The 21,562-nt window shown below is 37.4% G+C and overlaps 1 protein-coding gene across 1 annotated transcript in view; it reads left to right on the top strand.

Annotated features, from left to right (window-relative positions):
- Positions 1 to 21,276, top strand: part of DPYD (dihydropyrimidine dehydrogenase) — an 850,732-nt gene extending 829,456 nt beyond the window's left edge. Inside the window, exons 22-23 of the mRNA XM_019457587.2 lie at positions 17,102 to 17,242; positions 19,805 to 21,276. Of these exons, the coding sequence (XP_019313132.1) occupies positions 17,102 to 17,242; positions 19,805 to 19,978 (315 nt within the window). The 3' untranslated portion in view covers positions 19,979 to 21,276. The remainder of the gene's footprint in view (positions 1 to 17,101; positions 17,243 to 19,804) is intronic.
- The last annotated feature ends 286 nt before the right edge of the window (positions 21,277 to 21,562 follow it).

Here is a 21,562-nt window from a genome sequence, read left to right on the forward strand (position 1 = left end):
CAGTACATTAAAAGAATCATTTACCATGATCAAGTGGGATTTATTCCTAGGCTGCAAGGCTGGTCCAATATTCACAAATGAATCAACATGATATACCACATTAATAAAGGATAGGAGCCATATGATTCTTTCAATAGATTCAAAAAGCATTTGACAAAGTAAAACATTCATGATAAAAACCTTCAACATAGTAGGGTTAAAGTGAAAATATCTCAACATAATAAAGGGCATATATGAGAAACCCACAGCTAATATCCTCAGTGGGGAAAAACTGAGAGCTTTTCCTCTATGGTCAGGAACAAGACAGGGATGTTCACTCTCACCACTGTTATTTAACAGAGTACCAGAAGTCCTCACCTCAGCAATAAGACAACAAAAAGACATAAAAGCCATCCAAATCATCAAGGAAGAAGTCAAACCTTCACTATTTGCAGATGACATGATACTCTATATAGAAAACCCAAAAGATTCCACAAAAAATTACAAGAACTGATACACAAATTCAGTAAAGTCACAGGATATTAAATCAGTGTACAGAAATCTGTTGCAATTCTATACACCAATAATGAAGCAGCAGAAAGAGAAATCAAGGAATAAATCCCATTTGCAATTGCACCAAAAACTATAGATCCCTAAGAATAAACCTAACCAAAGAGGTGAAAGATCTTTACTATGAAAACTCTAAAACACCGATGAAAGAAATTGAGATGACACAAAGAAATGGAAAAACATTCCATGGCTATGGATTGAAAGAACAAATATTATTAAAATGTCTGTATTACCCAAAGCAATCTACACATTTAATGTAATCCCTATCAAAATACCACCAGAATTTTTCTCAGAGCTAGAGCAAACAATCCTAATTTGTACGGAATCACAGAAGACCCCAAATAGCCAAAGCAATCTTGAAAAAGAAAAGCAAAGCTGGAGGCATCATGATTCCAGACTTCAAGCTATATTACAAAGCTGTAGTTATCAAGACAGTATGGTGCTGGCACAAAGACAGACACATAGAACAATAAAACAGAATAGGAAACCCAGAAGTGGACCTACAACTATATGGCCAATTAATATTTGACAAAGCAGGAAAGAATATCCAATGGAAAAAGAGACAGTCTCTTCAACAATTGGTGTGGGGAAAACTGAACAGCAATGTGCAAAAGAATGAAACTGCACACTTTCTTTCACCATACCCAAAAAAATAAATTCAAAATGAATTAGAGACCTAAATGTGAAACCATCAAAATCCTGGAAGAGAACATAGGCAGTAACTTCTTCGACATGGGCCATAGCAGCTTCTTACTAGATATGTTTCCGTAGGCAAGGGAAACAAAAGCAAAAACAAACTATCGGGACGTCTTCAATATATAAAGCTTCTACACAGCAAAGGAAACCATTAACAAAACTAAAAGGCAACCTCTGGAATGGGAGAAGATATTTGGAAATGACATATCTGATAAAGAGTTAGTATCCAAAATCTATAAAGAACTTACCAAACTCAACACCCAAAAAACGAATAACCCAGTTAAAAAAGGGGCAGAAGACATGAATAGACATTTTTCCATAGAAGACCTAAAGATGACCAAAAGACACATGAAAATATGCTCAACATCACTCATCATCAAGGAAATACAAGTCAAAACTACAATGAAGTATCACTTCACACCAGTCAGAATGGCTAAAATTAACAACACAGGAAACAACAGGTGTTGGCAAGGATGTAGAGAAAGGGGGACCTGCTTACACTGTTGGTGGAAATACAAACTGGTGCAGCCACTCAGGAAAACAGTATAGGGGTTCCTCCAAAAGTTAAAAATAGAACTACCCTATAATCCAGCAATTATGCTACTAGGTATTTACCGTGTGTGTGTGTGTGTGTGTGTGTGTGTGTGTGTGTGTTTACACACACACACACACACACACACACATAAAAAAGAATGAAGTCTTGACATTTGCAACAACGTGGATGGAGCTAGAGAGTATCCTACTAATTGAAATAAGGCAGTCAGAAAAAGACAAATACCATATAATTTCACTCATATGTGGAATTTAAGAAATAAAACAAATGATTATAGGAGGGAAAAAAGAGAGGCAAACCAAGAAACAGATTTTTAACTATAGAGAACAAACTGATGGTTACCAGAGGGGAGCCGGGCAGGGGGGATGGGTGAAATAGGTGATGGGGAGTAAGGAGAGCACTTGTTTTGATGAGTACCTGGTGGTGTATGGAAGTGTTTAATCACTAAAATTTACACCTGAAACTAATATTGCACTGTTAATTTTACACTGTTAATGTTAAATTTAAATAAAAACTAGAGAAAAAAAAAGTAACCTATTGCTGAACCTTTAGGTTGTTTCCAGAATTTCATAGAAATAATGCTATTATAATTATCATTGTATAAAAATCTTTGTGTAGATGTCTTATTGTTTTCTCCAGAGAAATTACAGGTGAAATTTTAGGGCTTTTGATACATATTGCCAACTTGCTCTCTGGGAAGAGTGTGCAAATTTACATTCCACCAAAAAATATAAGAGGGCTCATTTTTTAGACACCCATCAACAATGAATTTATTTTTAATTTTAGCCAACATAATAGTCAAAAAAGTGCTTCATTTTTTCTTTAATTTTGAATGTCTAAGTAGTAATGAGATCAGCATGTTTTTATATATTTTGGGGCCATGTCTTCTTTTGTGAACTTACTACTCATTTTTGACCAATTTTCTGCAAGAGTAATTATCTTTGTCTTACAGATTTTTTATAAAATTTTGTATATTGCCATTTGTCTCCTAATTTGTATTATAGTGTTTTTATATATACATACAGCAGCTTTAACTTTATGAAATTATATCTGGCAAAAGCTTATTTTGTGATTTATCTCTTTATTTGCTCAGTGTAGCTTTTTTCCCCTTTTTTCTTTTCAAGTTTTTGTTCATTTAAGGTGTAGAACTTAGTTATTCATCACTTATGTATAACACCCAGTGCTCATCACAAGTGCCCTCCTTAATACCCATCACCCATTTAATCCATCCCCCACCCACCTCCCTCCATCAACCCTCTGTTCTCTATCGTTAAGAGTCTTTTACAGTTTGCTTCACTGGTTTAGTTTTTCATACCATAAGATCATAAATACTCACCCCATCTAGTTCTTTTATAAATTTAATATTTGCATTTGAATAATTAAAATTTTTGTTGCCTTAAATTATCAACTATGGTTAAAACTTTATTTTTTTCCCAAATAGACAATCATCCCATGATCTCAATATCTGCATTTTAAAGTGGCTCTTTACAGGGGCACATGGGTGGCTCAGTTGGTTGAGCATCTGACTTCAGCTCAGGTCATGATCTCACGGTTTGTGGATTCAAGCCCCGCATTGGGCTCTGTGCTGACAGCTCAGAGCCTGGAGCCTGCTTCGGATTCTGTGTTTCCCTCTCTCTCTGCTCCTCCCCTGCTCACACTCTGTCTCTCTCTCAAGAATAAATAAAGGTAAAAAAATTTTTTAAGTGGCCCCTTACATCTCCCAAATTATGACTCAGTGACAAAATGTATCATAAATTGCTTTACGTTCAAGTTTCCTACCTCAAAATTTGCTGATAATGATGTCTATCTCTCTGTTTCCTAATTTCTGTATCATCTCCCTTTATCATCAATCTAGACTTTTCCTATATATTGACTCAACTATTCTCCATCGCTTTCTCTTTTCTATGCTTCAGACTTGTGCTGCCCACTGTCTCTGGATACCTCCACCTAGACAGTCTACACAAGGAGCACAGGGGCCATCACACTTAAAACTAAACTGATTATCATTCCTTCAAAAATGCTCTTCTTCCTGAGTCCTATGTCTCAATGAACAGCATTGAGAGCCACTCAATTTTTGTAAAAATCAGCCTAGGTTCTATCCTATTAATCATCGCTTTAGTGAATGGGATCATGGGACGCTTATCAATGTCGATCATTTTAATCTCTCATGTCTCCCTCCTTTTCTGTTATTTCCTACTGAAGACACCATAATACCGTTCTTATACATTCTTCACTGGAATTTTGAAATATTTTACTAACTGGTCTCCCACCTTCTTTTGTCATTCTTACCTAATGCACCCCCAGCTATTACGGAGTATTCTTTTAAAAATGCAAATCTGATTTTTTTTTTACTCCTTACTTAAGATTCCCACACCTTAAGGTAAACTTAGCATAATCTTCACACCCTTCATATTTTAGCTTGTCTTGGCCTGAGCAGCTTCAGTGGAGTGTTGAAAAGTAGAGCCCAGGAGGTGGTAAATGGAGGAATTAAGAAAGGTTGAGAAAGTACGAACAAGGTGTATGGAATACTCTTCTGAACTTGAGAAAGATCAGAAGAAAAGTGATAAGAAGGGAAAATAGGGTAAAGGGAAAGGTTGGTTTGTTTATATGTTAGGATAATCGAGGCTTGCATGAGTTTATATGCTATGAGAGAACAGCTAAGGCTACCAGAAAGGGTGGGGTTATGGAAGCTAGATCTTTGGCAAGAAGGTTGGGGATGGAGTTCAGACAATACATTAAGTTATCTTGCATTAGAGAAAGGACATGTCATGATTTTCTGCCTACTACATGCTATGTGCATTTAATGATACTGAATTTAGGCTTACCAGTATTATTTTAGTATGTAGCCATGTTTTTTTAATTTTTTTTTAATGTTTATTTATTTTTGACAGAGAGAGACAGAGCATGAGCGGGGATGGGGCAGAGAGAAAGAGAGACACAGAATCTGAAGCAGGCTCCAGGCTCTGAGCTGTCAGCACAGAGCCAGACGCAGGGCTCAAACTCACAGACTGCGAGATCATGACCTGAGCGGAAGTCAGATGCTCAACTGACTGAGCCACCCAGGCACCCCTATAGCCATGTTTAAAGTGACCATGTCAAGTCTTAACCTATTCTCTTTCATTGAAATACATAGAAAAGTTCATAAGATTTTAATAGAGTACATTTATGGAAGAAGAGTTTTCTGAATTTCCAAGCATGGAACTATTCTGTCACACTGCCTGGGTTCAAATTGTGGCACTACCATTTCATAGCTGCATGAATTTGCCTCAGTTAGCTAATCTGTGAGACAAGAGAAAATAAGAGTGTGTTTCATGGGGCTATAAATTAGGTAATGTGTGAATTGCTTTTAGCCTGTATCAAATATATCCTAAATAAGTATTACCTACTATTAGTTATTATGTTAGGAATGGACAGGTTGAAGGAGATAATAGATTAAGGTGACTCTCCATTCCCATTTTGTTCAATAAAATTAACTCAAAAATGAAAGTAAGAATACATAAGGCTCTGAGGCCAGTCAAGTTGGAAGTTTAGAAGAAGCCCATATATTTTCCAGGAAATCTTTATTGCACACCTACCATGAGACAAGCAACATGCTAAGAATTGGGCAACCATAGTACCATACATAAAGCAGACCCAGCCTCTGTCCTCATGAAGCATACAAACAGATAGTAAGCAAAGAATCCCACTAATAATATAAAATCATATTTGTGATACAAACTGTAGAAAAAAATACAGAATGTATGGAGTCTTTTTCATAGGAAGACTCCTATTTAGACTGAAGGAGCAGAGGAAGTCTCTCTGAGGAACTGGCAGTTAAAGACCCCTATAAGCTGGGTATGGATTAGAAGGGTAAGAGGAAAAGGATATTTCAGGAGATCCATAATGTGATCCTGAATTTGGTGAATGGCCATGGTTATAGAAACAGAAGAAGAGACAAAAATGATGAAGTCATGTTAATTCTCCTTTTAAAACATAGTGATTCTTGGGGTTCCTAGGTGGCTCAGTAGTTAATTGTCCAAATCTTAATTACAGCTCAGGTCATAATTTCAGGGTCTGTCAGATCGAGCCCTGCATCAGGCTCTGCACTGACAGCATGGAGCTTGGGGTGCTCTCTCCCTCTCTCTCTGCCCCTCCCCACCTCTCTCAAAAATAAATAAATAAACATTTTTTTTAAACTTAAAAAAATTTAGTGCTTCTCATATATTAAAGGATAAGGGCTAGTAATGAGTTAAGAATAAGTGGACCAAGATGATTAGGGTTTTTTATGGTCCCAGTCACTGAGATAAAGAAAAGATAATGTATCAGAGATTTATTCTTAGTGTTTTAATGGGCTTTTTTGATGTGGAATGAAAACTTAGATTTGAGCGTATTGAAAGTAATGAATTCAAGCAAATTAGGGACCTGTGCTGGAAGATACAAAGTAAAAAGAACTGACATATTGACTACATACTGTGTGCTATACCAAGATAGAAACTTCACCTATATTTTTGTAAATATTACTAAACCTAATACCCTATGAGAGAGAAGTAAGCTCTGGGGAAGCAGAAGAGAACAACTGAGCAGAAAAGAAACGGGAAAATAACCAGAAGCTAATGATGGTATGGAGGCGTGGGAACCAAAGATGAAGTCTTAAGAATGTGGAAGTGTCCACAGGTCTGAAAGCACTGCTCATCTTGGCAACAGGACCTTGTATTGTTTCATTTTATCTTTCACACATAATCACTGAGATTCCAACCTCTGGTTTGCAAAAATTATATATTCACCCATACATTCATTCTGTCCTTCATCCAACAATTATTAATGTACATCATTAATGCCACCATGTACTGGCACTGATGCAATCACTAGAAATTCAGTAGTGAACAAAACAACAGCCCAGCTCTCATGGCTCTTACATTTTACTAAGGAGAAACAGACAAACAAGTGAATGCGTGCTGTGTCAGATGGTCACAGTGCTGTGAAGAAAATATATCAGGATTAAGAGAATAGGAATTGCTGGAGATGTTGGTCGGGAGAGGCCTGCCTGATTAAATGGCATTTGAGTAAACACTTTAAAGAGTGAAAGGATGAACGACGACATGGATAGATATCTTTGGGGAGTACATCCCATTCGGAAGGAACAGAAAGTGCAAAGACCCTAAAATAGGAAAGTCTTTGGCAGGAAACCATGGAGGCTTTTTAAAAGGAAGAAAGACATGATCTGACGTAATTTTTCAAAGGATCCTTTTAGCTGTGATGTTGATACAAGATCCTAGACGGGCAAGGGCAGAAGCAGGGAGACTGGTTAGAAGGCCATTGTAACAACTCAGGCGAGAGATTGGCAGGAGGGAGAACAAATACGAGATAGTGTCAGAAGGCCTCAACGCCCTTGTTTCAAATGAAATGATGTGTGTGAAAGTATTGTACAAAGCATAGTTCTATTCAAATGTAAGGGGCCATGGTTATTGTTATTTTCTTATGAGTCCCCCACCCCTTTGCCCATTATTTCAGACCCCATCTGGATGGTGTAGCTGTGTGCTTATTCAGTCCTCATTGAAATTAACAGCCACGTTCCCTTTAAGAGCCATCTCTGTGAATGTGAATCAGACATTGCTTCTTGTGTTTTTATTGTTTTATACTACCACACATACCCAGGCACGCTGTATACTTCCCTCTGTTGCTTTCATTGCTCTTACATTTTCCCTAAGGTGCTTCCTCTGTTCTTGACATACCATTTTTTCCTTCTTCCCTTTTTCCTGGAGGGACTGGGCTATCTGTTATCATGCTTAATGTTTTCTCTGTCCACCCATCTGTTTATTTTAGCTTGTTTCTTCCCTCCTGTCTGCTGGCCTCTTTATAGATTCCTCTGTTCAATAGTTTAAACTCCATGACACTGCTTTGTTTATCCTCTCAGCTAGCATAGTATATTATTCCCCATCTGCTACAGAAAGAGCCCCAGTGCCCCACAAAGTTAACTAAGCCCCTCTTGTCTGAACAAGTTTTTCAGTCATGCATTCAAGTTTCTAATCTACCCCATCTTCCCTGGTTATGAGTGTGACAATATTATTTCTAAGCAAGCCATGCTCAATAGATCTCATCTTTTGTTCTTTTTTCCTTCAAATGCCTCAGATAAGATTTAATGGTCTGTTGCCTCAGAGGTAGGCGGTTTCAATATCAGTCCATCAGTAAGTATTTATTGAGTATTTGCTATGTGACCAGCAGTGTGCTATGGGCCGAGTTTATATCCAAAGCTGTAAAAAGCACGGTCCAAGGCACAGGAATTTCCCCAATCTCGGTGGAGATGTAGCACTAACATGTATTTGCTATGCACTCATTGCAATCCAGGAATTGTGCTAGAAACTAGGAATACAACATGAATTTTAAAAAGAAAGACATCTATCCTTATGGAGCTCATAGTCTAACAAGGGAAAAAGACACATGTTAAAAATTATTTACAGTTCAATCAAATATGTACAAAATGCTCTGGGAACACAGAGGAGTGAAAGGGATTAGTTCTGCCTCGGGTAATTGTGGAAAGCTTCACAGAGATGGTGATATTTAACATGGAGTTTAATAAATTAGTGTTAATTAAGCAGAGAATTAATAATAAAAGCTAATATTTATTGAGTACTTATGAGGTTTCAGGCACGGTTCTACATGCTTGAGAATTGACTCATTTAATTCTCACAGTAACCCTATCAGGTTCCCTGTTTTTCCCATTTTACTGATTAAGTAACTGATAAGCAGGTTAAATAACTTGCGCAATAATAAAGGTCAAACAGCTAGGAAGACATCAAAACCAAGATGTGATTCTGAAGTCTGGCTCTAGAATCTGGCCCTTAAACACTGTCTTCTGTGTCTCTCACAAAAGAAAAAAAAAAAAGAAGGAAGGCGGTATTTCTAGCAAATCAGTGCGTTTGAAAAGTATAGTATCTATACATGTTGGGAATAAAATACAGCCATGGGACCTTAAATCCAATACACAATCCCTGAATCAACCAGGTAGTAGGGTCTGACTGGTAAACCCATTCTTTTTTTCAGTAGGAATTCATAGAAAGGACCAAACTGAGAGGCAATACTGAGTAAAATAATCCAGTTTTCTTGATCAGTCTTAGCATGATATAAAAGGGCAAAGGGATGTACTGATTAAGCTGCTGACAATGTCAACTAGAGCATCAGTTGGTTATTCCCAGTGTTACACTGTGACTACGGGGTTCTTGAGAACCCAAAGTGTTCGCTAGCAACATGCTATCCAGCTTCTCCTTGCCCCCCTCAGAAGCTAAAAATAGCCTCAAAGGCCCTCAGTCCTATACCAGGGAGTGGTCTGAGGCCCTAAGGTCGACCTGGCTGGCATCCAGTTGATTTCCTTTTTAGCAACCCCACATTTCGACTTCCATTTCATAATGACACAGCATTTACCATATATATACATATATATATATATATATATATATATATATATATCTCACCACATTATAGAGCTGCCAATTTTATGAAAGAAACAGAAATGAAAGGATTCTGAAGAAGAGGGTAGTCAGAAATAGTGCTGGAAGATTGAAGGAGAAGAATCGGAGATAAATTAAGAAAAAGAGCTGGCCTCCTGCAGCAGGTATAAAGGTCTCCTTCTAAAAGGTGAACCAGGACTTTCCGAAGAAGCTCCTGACACGTTCCACAGGTTCACTTGTGCCAGAGAAAGGAAACCGAATAGGAGACAGTTTTGTCTCCTCACCGAGAACCAAAGCGACAGTGTGCACATTTGGCCCAGCTAAATGAGAAACGTGCTTTATTCCCAGGCAGCATATAACAGAGATTTGAGAGTCTGCCAAGACTTATAAAGTCCCCCGAATGCTTCCCACTTCTGTTGATATATATGAGAATGAATTCTCATTCTCCTTATGAAGCCAGGAATGTATCTCTAACGTCTTTGAATTTCTGGGTAGGAAAATGAATGGTTTAGGGGCACTAGCGATGTTTTCATCTCTTCTTCCTGCTGCTTCTAGTAAGAGATGGACTGCATCTCATAAGACTGGCAAGACAGTGTTGGCAGGAGACCAGTCAGCCTGATCGAGTGGTTTATTATTTCAATTGAATTGTGAGAGAAAGGAGAAAAGTACTCAGATAAAACTGTAAGACTGTATTAGATACTACAGAGCATAAAAGAGATGGCGCAGGAAGAGAAATAGTGGAGGACTATCCCAGCAATTGTCAGAAGATACCATAAAAATGCGATGGGGTAGCATTAACCTTCTCGGTTGTCTCTATACCAACAAATAGCCGGTGGAAAATTATTGAACTGAACTTTAAGAGAAATGGACCTTATTTGGTAAATATCATCTCTTACATCTTATGGGGATGTTTTGCAATGTGCTTCCTGGGTGGAATATGACTATGGAAAGGTGTATCGTGTTTGGAATAAATAGGTCTAATTGAAGGGCTGGGGCAGGAGCAGTGTATGTCAAAAAGATATACACGTGCATTGAAATCCACAAACCTGAAAGTGAAGCATGGAGGAAGCAGCTGCAGGAGAGTGAAATGAAAGGAAAACAGAAATGTTATCCTGGGACTACATCAGAGACCTCATAACCAGATGGTTAATATGGACAGGCAAGATAGAGGAGCGATGTAAGCCTTTACAGACTTCAGATGAAAATCCCACTCCACTAAAGGCAAAACATCTGAAAAATTATTGAATTGCCTTGTTGGAAATTTAATCCCACAGAAGGGAGAGAAGCCATGAGGGGTCTTGCTGCATTGGCTTATTTCTGGCTCCTTATAAAAATCCATTTGGGGAAAGTGGCAGCTAAAAGAGTCTTGAAGGAAAGTAACCATCCCATATCATCCTAGAGTTCATTAGGCCACAGAGAGGAACTCAGCTTGGACATACATGTATGTCCCACCTTTAGTACATCCCATTTCAGGAAGTTCAGACAAAACAATAGAAAACAATCCCACAGTTGGTGACTCTAACTTGAGGATGGATCAAGAAGAATGAGAAGCTGTCAAATAGAAAGTTGACGACATAATCACTCAGTTTCCCAACGAGTAAGAAAAGAGTCAAGCATTTAGATAATTCAATAGCGAATGGTCGTATGAGAAAATAAAGATCACATTACCAATGATGATCATAAAACAGTGGCATCAAGGATTAAGGATGTTTCAGAAGTACCAAAGCCTCAAATTATCTGAATTTCAAAAAAAGTATTAGGAAAAAAGAAAATGTATTTGGTCTATTAAAAGTTTTTGAGAAAGGAAAAGAAAATACACCCACTACTTAGAGCAGATGGTATACTGTTAACTTACAATTAGTGAGAAGTGTTCAATTCCTATTATCTTTCTAGCATCCCCATAGAGAATGCTCTTAGAACTGAAAAGGTAGGGAAAATATATCTGAGGTGAAGCCCAAGATAGGAAAGGATATAGTAAAAGCACATCACATTAGCTTCATGGAATTTAAACCCAAAATGTCTGGCATGAACTTGCTACTTTAAAGCCTGAGCTACCTACATAAAAAGAATACAGTGATTAGAGTACCCTTCTGTACTAAGCCAACCATGGTTACACCCAAGCCTCACTCATCTGTCTCTCCCACTCACGAGCCCCTCCCACTCCTTCTTTGCCCCATTTCAGTTCCCGGATTCTCGCTTGCTTCTGTCTCATCTCTCGATTACTTTTTTCACTCACCTTCCCCACCAATCTACAACTTTATTTCCAAGCTTATGCTCTGTCTCTGACCTCCCATCTCAGCATATTCATGCTAAGCCCTCAGTTATCAGAGTTCTGCTGAATATAAACTCAAGATTTCCTTTTCTCACTGCACAGACCCCCTCCCTGCTTCCCAGCTCAGAGGGTATCAAAAATAAATTGCATGCTCTATGTTTGAAAGCATCTTTGTATGATATTGCTGTATCACACTGCTGAAAAATAAATGTTGCCTCAGGTTCTTTAGAAAAGGAAAAGGTGGATGTGGTAGGGAAAAGGTAGAAGTAGACGAGAATGCTGGAGGTCTGACTCCAGTGAAAGTCTCCAAAGATCATTAAACTTTCAACTTGAGAGAGTTAGTAAAGAAAGAAGTTATTAAGAATCAGCATAAATTCATTGAGAATGTACCATACCATCTCATTTCCTATTTTGATAGCTTTATTAGGCAAGTAGTGTGAACTTGGAGTAAAAGATAAGAACCTGTGACATTGGTTATGGTACAGATAAGGATAAGATGATTAAACAGCTACACCCAAATAATTTAAATATTGGATCCCTTTCAGACTGAAGCCATAGGATTGTCCACAACACTGTTGTCCTGGTCCTGGCCTTTGAATGGCACTCTTGACAGGTTTGGAGAAAGTATGTTAATCAGATGTGTAGAAGACTTAAAGCTAGGAAAAACAGTTAACAGGCCAGATAACAATCGCAACTTGAAAGTACTTCAATCACCAATAAGAACTAGGGGAAAACTAACAGATTTATGCCAAGCATAATAAATTGAGGATGATACAGCAAGGATAGGATTGGGGGCTTCTAGTTCCTCACCCTTTGGTCCTAAAATTTATATCAAACAGAAATATTGACTGATTTAGGCTTTTTTAAATGTTTATTTATTTATTTTGAGACAGTATGTGAGTAGGAGAGGGGCAGGCAGAGAGAGAGGGTGAGAGGGAATCCCAAGCAGTCTCTGCACTGTCAATGCGGAGCCCGACTCGGGGAAATCAAGAGTCAAACTCCTAACCGACTGAGCCACCCAGGCACCCCCAGACTGATCCAGTTTTTAAAAATACTTTTGATGATCCCAAAGAAATAATTAACTGACAAAGACGTGATTCTGGAATTCTATAATCCTTCACAATGTTAATTTTGGGAACACTTAATTTAAATCAAACGTGTCATCTATACTTTAAAGAATTTGGCATCACTTTCTCCATATGCACATTCACACATAAACATATCCACTAATCAGGGATGGCTATAGCAGATTGCTTGACCTTTGTATATGCATACCCTGCTTGGAATAATGAATGTAGGTGTGTGTCCAGGGAGGAGTAGAACAGCCATATGTCCTTTACTGATTATATGTGTCTTTCAGTGAACTCCAAATTCCAGATGTGTATTCAAAGATACTCATAAGCTGGCAGTACTAAATGGAAGCTTTGGGTTTTAAACAATGTCCACATTTTCAGGCACATGGTATGGTAATTCATTTTCTTTGCTATTCTTTCCAAAATAATTTATGATAGTTATCATTGTTCTAACCTCTTCCAGATTAAAAAACTATATACAATGTCTTAAGAACTATGAAGACTACATAACACCATGTGCTGATAAAATTTAGAGGCTCCAAGGACCTTATTTTATTTAGTTTTACATTAAGCATAAGGTTTTAATAAATCACAACAGCAAATCTCCAATGTAGAGAAGAAGGTATATTTACTATACACAGAATGTGAACTTGCCTCTTAAAATAAAATCTTTTAAAATATACATTGTTTCTTTTGAATAAGCTTTCAAGGTTTTGATGACTGTCTAGGGAATTTCCTGTTTAATCATTGTTTGAATATTTTTTGGTGATTTCAGTCAAGCTGTGATCTGATTCAATGAAACAAAGAAATTTTTGATTTATTTCCTAGATTGAAAAAATTATTTTCTATCACATGTAAATAGCTTTATAGCTGGCGAGTGACCTTATGTACTCATTACCTTAAAACATTATTAGAAAATATTCAACATGTCCAGATACTTTGACTATGATTATTTTGCATTTAAAGAAGTGCTCAGGGGCACCTGGGTGGCTCAGTAGCTTAAGTGTCCAACTTTGGCTCAGGTCATGATCTCACGGTTGGTGGGTTCGAGCCCCACATTGGGCTCTGTGCTAACAGATCAGAGCCTGGAGCCTGCTTCTGATTCTGTGTCTCCCTCTCTCTGTCCCCCTCCTCCACTTGCACTGTGTCTCTCTCACAAAAATAAATAGACATTTAAAAAAATACTTTTTTAAAATAAGTGCTCAAATCTATTTTGATTCTCATGCTAATAAAAATGTTTAGTAAATCAACAAGTATCTATTAACCCATACAACTATGTGCCTAATATTACACTGTATATTTAGCACATAAATAAATGAAAGCTATATTTATTTTAACAGATATTTGAGTACCCATTATGTTTCAGTGATCTGCAGGAGCAAGATATGCCACAGGAGACACAAAGATGAATTAAAGCCTGCTAAGAGATTGCATATAGGAAGCTAAATATAGAAACTATCTACAACATGAAGTAGAATTTGCTAAATAGAGAAATAGCGGATGAGTCAGCATAGCAGTGCTTATGACCATAGAATTTGAAGTCATGCAGCACTGTTCTGAATCCCTGCTTCATTATTTACTTAATTTTGTACCTTAAATCTGATTCACTGCATCACGTATAAAATGAGGTTTAAATGAGACAGTGCTTTAAAATCATGGCATTGGTAGGGGCGCCTGGGTGGCTCAGTCAGTTAAGCGGCCGACTTTGGCTCAGGTCATGATCTCACGGTCCGTGAGTTCGAGCCCCGCGTCGGGCTCTGTGCTGACAGCTCAGAGCCTGGAGCCTGTTTCAGATTCTGTGTCTCCCTCTCTCTGACCCTCCCCCATTCATGCTCTGTCTCTGTCTCAAAAATAAATAAACGTTAAAAAAAAAATTAAAAAAAAAATCATGGCATTGGTCTGATACATAGAAAGAACTCAAAAGTTGTCTGCTATCATTGGTCCCATATAATAGATAAAATGCTATAGGTCACTAGGGGAAATATAAAGATGGGGAGGGGAGAAAGAGAGGTCAGGGGGAAAGGAGGAGATGAAGGAAAAAGAGGAAGAGACAAAGAGATTACATCTTCAATTTGGTTGGGAAAGGCAAAAGAAAGATTGAGGAAATCTTCATGAAGTAGTGGAATGTCAGATGTCTTTGGAGGATGGATAGGAGTTTTCAAAATGGAGATGAGAAGGAAGGGTATCCTAGACAGATACCCTCAACATAAAATTAGGTTCCAGAGGAGTCCATTGACAAGTGTATTCAGTGTAGCTGAAACACGTGGTATTTGGAAGCGATAAATAAGACCAAAAAAGACATTGTTAGAAAGCCTTAAATGCCAGACTTAAATGTGAGACTGTATTTAACATAACAGATTTTTGAGTAAGGTAGTGAGAAATTGAGTCCATGCTGTACAGCCTGGATTAAGATGACAACATTGCATAGGGTGGAATGGCAACGGAAGACTATGAGCATGAGACTCATCACATAGGCTCTTAACTGCATTAGAGGTAACAGGAAACTAATGAGCAATGGTTCCAGATTGTAGCCGACTTGGAAAGAAGATTCAAAAGATATTGCAGATCCAGAACTCACAAGACTTGACCACAGATGAGATGCTGGAGGAAGGAGAAGTTGGAGTAGATCGCACCCTCAAATTTCAAGCCTCCGTGATTGGGAAAATCCTACCACTGTTGACAAAATGAAGGAAGTCACGGGGCGCCTATATGGCTCAGTTGGTTGAGTGTCCGACTTCGGCCCAGGTCATGATCTCACGGTTTGTGAGTTCGAGCGCCACGTCGGGCTCTGTGCTGACAGCTCAGAGCCTGGAGCCTGCTTCAGATTCTGTGTCTCCCTCTCTCTCTGCCCCTCCCCCACTCATGCTCTGTCTCTCTTTCTCTGTCAAAAATAAACATTAAAAAAATTGTTTTTTTTAAATGAAGGAAGTCAGAAGGAAGACCCAGTTTTGCAGTGTTGATGATAAGTTTAGTGAGTGGAGAATCTGTGTTACCAATTTCTAGTAACAATGCCTGTCGTGAAGCTGACAAATGTAGATCTTGAGTTTGTGAGAGTGATTCTGAATAGAGATATTGATTTGGACATCAAGTGCCCACCTACAGACAGACTGCAGTACAGTTGAAATTATATCTTCAACACATTGAAAAGAAAATAGTGAAGAGTCTTGTAAATTTTCTATCATCTTACTCCTAGAGAGATGAACAAATGAAGTACATATTATAATGTAAACCTTGTTTCGGTTTGAAAACTCCAAGTCATGTGCATATTGTCATTTAGAGCTTGAAATGGAGAAAAAAGTAAAATGAGGGTAACCAGGGTCATAAAGAGAAGAACAGAAAATAAAATGCCAAAGAGAATATAGGAAGATTGCTTTAAGAGTCAGACCTCCTTGAATGTGGACCTTGAATTCGAACAAAATATTCTCTTGGTAAAAAGTTAAAGACAAAAGCAGAAAATGTTAACAGCATACTAATTTGACAAACATTGTTACATCCTTCTGTTTTTGTTTTATGAAAGAAAGTATTTCTTATTGTTGATGAAACATCTTCTGTGCTTCACATATTAAGCACACTTCCAATTAATATGAAGAACAAAGCAATGTGTAACCACATGAAAAATCGTCAGCGGTGAATGAAGAAAATCCTAGTTCTTTAAAAGTAAAAGAGCAGCATCTTATTTAGCTATTAGATGCATCTAATTAATTAACATAAATTAGAATTTTTAAATAATGAAATATACTCTTCAAGACATGACAGGTGGGTATGCTATCAAAGCACTTTTCTAAATGAAAATCTGGAATCCAAATGCAGTGATACAAATGCATAGCATTCACATTTTTATTCCCCTCATTCCTACCAATCTAAAGTTTTCTAGTTTAAGTGTGTTACCCTGTTGCGCTTTTTATTACTTCTGCATCCTTCAAAGTTCAAAATTGGAAAAAGGTAAGCTACAAACACTGAAAAGGGTGTCATTTCTTCTGTCCGCAGAAACACTGTTTTAGATCATCTGGTAGAAATCCTATGGAAAGCAGCCAATTAGGTCTTGTGTTTCTAAGCTGGATACACACACACACACACACACACACACACACACACACACACACACACATTTTGTCTATCTTTCAGAAGACAAAAATTTTTAAGCTACCATTATGAAAAGCATTAACTACAAGAACTATACTACTGAAAGCCTCCTAAGTTACATAATGCAACATTATATATTAAAAAAAAAAAAAAACTGGGGTATCTGGTGGCTCCGTTGGTTAAGCATCTGATCTTGGCTCAGGTCATGATCTCACGGTTTGTGAGTTCGAGCCCTGTGTCGGGCTCTGTGCTGACAGCTCAGAGCCTGGAGCCTGCTTCAGATTCTGTGTCTCCCTCTCTCTCTGCGTCTCCCCTGCTCATGTTCTGTCTCTCTCAAAAATAAAATAAACATTAAAAAAACCCAACAACAGAGAACTCTGGACTGATAGTAATTATTACATGGCAATGTTTTACAATAAACACTGTAAGTAATTCAGTGCCTATGTTTTAGGATGTAATTGGAAAAGCACTGCAGTACCTTGGAACTTTTGGGGAACTGAGCCACCTCGAGCAAGTTGTGGCCATGATCGATGAAGAAATGTGTATCAACTGTGGCAAATGCTACATGACCTGTAATGACTCTGGCTACCAGGTAAGAATTCTACTGTAATTAGGATGCTGTGAGGCATGTTTCTTCTGGTTTTTTAGCGGAAAGCATCTTCTGTTGCTAGGTGTGCAATTCAGACCAGACGTGCCCGATACTGTTCCTCAGCAATGGTATGTCTGTCCCCTCGCCCTCTGGGCATAGTAATTTTTTTCAAAGGAAAGCCATAACTTATACTAACTGTGCCACCATTCAATGTACAGTGTTTTTTTTTAAATATTTTATTACCCATAAAACTGGATGGAAAAATCCAACCCAAAGAGAAATCCACACAATCACGCACATTAGGAAGCATTGTGCTTTAATACAGAGGGAAGGGAAAGGAATTACCATTTATTGCCATCACCCTGAAAGGACTTGATTCTTTCTACCAAAAGAGAATTCTCTTCTGTCCAGTATTGACTGGGCTTCTACTACCGTAAGAAAGAAAGAGCACTTTCCCATCAGGCCAGGCGTTGGGACTGGGAATTCCTTTGTGGCTGGAGAAGCCAGCAAGTTGTATTCTTATCACATGCGGTAGCCATGGATTCACCCCAGTTCCTCACCCTTCATCTGAGAAGCTGCCAGGGGGTGACACAGGAAAAGTAGGGATTCAGCTGTCTTCAGTCTCACAACTACAGAATAATATTGTTTTAATTACGCTTTTCAAGCTATGAAGAAGTAAAGTAAAATAATACATTTAAAGATGATTAATGGAATTTTGAAGATAGATAAAATGGACTATTTTTAAAAATTGAAGTTTATTAAACTTCTCAGCCTGGAGGAAGATCCCATGTTGCTCGTGGTGGGATTGTGCATATTCTTCTGACCACCTAATTAAGAGATATAACAGACATATTGAAATTTTTAAAAAATCTTCCTCTTTAATTTGACATTAGCTCTATGCCAAATTTTTACTCAACATATCACTTTTTTTAATATAGCTGAAAGGTGTCTCTAACAGTTATTTTGGAAATGCTAATCCTATCACACTGACTTTCATCTTGGCTTTCCTCTAATTAACCAATCAGAGATGAGTTAATAAGTCCTGTCACCAAAATCATAGCAGTTCTCTAGTATCTCCATTCTTAGAAGTTACAGGGGCACGTGGGTGGCTTAGGTAAGTGTCTGACTCTTGATTTCAGCTCAGGTCACTATTTCACGGTTAGTGGGTTTGAGCCCCAAGTTGGGCTCAATGCTGATAGTGCAGGGCCTGCTTGGGATTCTCTCTCTCTCCCTCTCTCTCTGCCCCTCCCCTGTTCATGCTCTCTCTGTCTCTCTCTCTCTCTCTCTCTCTTTCTCTCTCTGTCTGTGTCTCTCTCTCAAAAAAAAATAAATGAACTTTAAAAAAATTTAAAAAGAAAAGAAGTTATGACTCCTACCGTAAAATTCTAGCCTTGGTCCAATGTCAAAAATAAAACCAACCCCCCCCCCAACCCCTTATTAATGAGCAAAAAATCACAGTTTTGCTTTAAAAAGTTTTTTAAGTACTCCTTTGACTCTTCTGTCTCAAGAAGATTTTAAAAAAAAAACAGAAAAAGTCTTCAACTGATTATAAAGTTTTATGTCTGCAAATTTTTAAGTATGAAAATTTTAAGATAAGCATTATTTTATTTTCAATTGCTTCTTGAGTTTCTATTTATAAAAGGGTACATAAGGAGGAGAAATAGTTTTTACTCATTCACACAGTCATCCAAGATGTTGTTTTATTTTTAAAAATGACAACAATTTATGTGAACAAAGTTTCTTATGGTTTGTCACTTCTTCAGATATAATATGGTTGTTTCCTTAAAGATCAGCCTTTTTTTTTTATATTAAGCAGTCTGACATAATTTACTCTAATGAAACCATTTGTCTTTTATGTGCATAAAAGAGGAAATAATTACAGTTACAAGTAGCTTCAATTGGGGGAAGGAAATTTTTTTTTTAACAAAAAAAAGTTATTTTGAATTGGATGATAACACGTTTTATATGAAACAGGACAAAAGTCAGAATCAAGGAATTGTTTACTTGGAAATCCTCAAACCTCAAAACTGGCTCTTAAGCTAACTTTTTTTTTTAACTCCTATTTTCTTCTAAAAACTACATGCATAATTTGAAATCCAAACAAATACATTCATTGCTCCATCTGACAGTGACCGTTTTTCCCTGTCGAGAGCGAGGAGCATGAGGAGAGAAAGCACCCCACCGTCCTCAGGTAGCAGACACCCCATCCTGATAGGACTGGAAGGACCCGAGCTCTGCTCAGAACAAAGGAAACTAGAGACTTACTGGTATGAAATAGTTCCCTCACGCAACACAAGAAAAATGTCTCCAAGGAATTTTAAACAATGTATTTCTAATTTAAAAGGATTTCTTTTCTATTGTGCCGTTGCTGTTGTTGTTGTTGTTGTTGTTGTTGTTGTTGTTTTCCCTCTGGCACCTCAACTGTTGCTATAGTTGCACGCAGTGCTGGGCGTCGTTGTCTCCAAGCTCCGCTCTACTGCGGTGGAGAAAAACGTTGATGCCAAAAGGGGGGCGTTCTTGACCTTTTTGGTCAGTGACAGCAATACTCTTTATTTCCATTTGCAGGCTATACAGTTTGATCCTGAAACCCACCTGCCCACCATTACTGACTCCTGTACGGGCTGTACCCTGTGTCTCAGCGTCTGCCCTATTATCGACTGCATCAAAATGGTTTCCAGGACAACACCTTATGAACCAAAGAGAGGCTTGCCCTTAGCTGTGAATAATCTGGTGTGTTAAGGTGATTTGTGAAACAGTTGCTGGGAACTTTGAGGTCACCTAGTATGCTGATCTTTTTAACTGTGATCATTATGTTCAGCTCTTTCTAAATTGAAACAAGTACATAATTTCAAAAAAAAAATTTCTGAGTGAATAATGTAATTTCTAAATAAATTTCCAAATTTTGAAAAATGTCTACTGCCAGTGGCCATGCAATTAATGGCCATAAAATGGAATAATTCTCCTGTGAGAATACTTGCTAAATAACTGCATAGCAGTTAATTGGACATTCACCATCAGTTGTCCATTTTGAAAAATAGTAACTTTTTTGTGGCAATTAATGCAGTATTTCCAAATAGCCTGGTGCTGTGCTCTGTCTTTGATTTCTAATTGTAAGTGAAATTAAGTATTTTAGAACAAAGTACCATTTAACTTACAAGAAAATGTTTCCAAGGAAACATTTTATAATTAAAAATTACATTTAATTTTAACCCTGTTTCTAAGCAAATGTAATTAGCTCCATAAAGCACAAATGAAGAAAGTCAAATGATTATTTACCGTGGCAGGAGAAGAAAGCCAAAGAGGATTTGCAAAACTTTTTTAAGTCCCCTTTGTTAAAAATAGCTTCTTTGTGGGGGGCTAGAACCTCAAAGTGATAGTATTTAGTAATCATTCAAATCACTCTGCTAGTCACCATTCAAGCCTGAGGTGGGTGTTCAAACTCTACCAATGAATCAACATGATATTCTTCTTTAAATATTTAAACTATGTTCCTAACAAAACAAGATATTAGGATGGAATTCTGGTTAAAGCTACTCTTTTGCTGTGCACAGATCTGCTCTGTCTGCTTCTAATAGTAGCCTTCATGATTATAGCAATTAATGTTTGAACAAAGACCAAATTATACAGCAGTGGGCCATGTGCTTCATTATTCAAGAGTGAAAAATATAGTATTGGTAATATATATTAAGTGGGCAAAGCCTATTTGACTACTCTCTATTTTAGTGTTTAATTTTTTAAAAGGTAATCAAATAAAAAGAAATATATATTTTCTGTTATTGCCAAAATTTTTGTATTTCTCTATTTTCATAATCAACAAATAGCATCATATAAATTCATTTATCTCTTTTTTGTGGTATATTTCAATATGAATCCATAAGTAACATATCTTTAAGTAACAATCTGTGGTATATTTCTATGGAAAATGTAAGACCTAGAAAAATAAATGTTTGATTATGCACTTTTAGAAATGCACATTTACCACAAAATCTACATGATTGAGTAATATCAAATAAAATATCATAAAGCATCTTAAACAACATGGTCTTTTGCTGCCTCATTTGCAAGTACAACATCATGTCAACTATTTAGATTTTGAGGTGAAGTTTTTGATTAATCCTACAGTGAATTCCATCCAAGTGTGTATATAATGCTAGTTCAAAGCTAATGAGGGTAATGACAATACAGTTATTTAAGTGTTTCATTTCCAGTCCTCTTGATCCAGGTTTTCCTACTGAGTTTAATTCCACTCTGCCAAAAGGCATCTTTCACTGGGCACAGGTCAGGGTTCTTGCAGTGGTTCATGGGCAGAGATAAATGAGAAAT

The sequence above is a fragment of the Panthera pardus genome, unplaced genomic scaffold (genome assembly GCF_024362965.1).
Source record: "Panthera pardus isolate Hobbes unplaced genomic scaffold, ASM2436296v1 HiC_scaffold_11, whole genome shotgun sequence".
Lineage (NCBI taxonomy): Eukaryota > Metazoa > Chordata > Mammalia > Carnivora > Felidae > Panthera > Panthera pardus.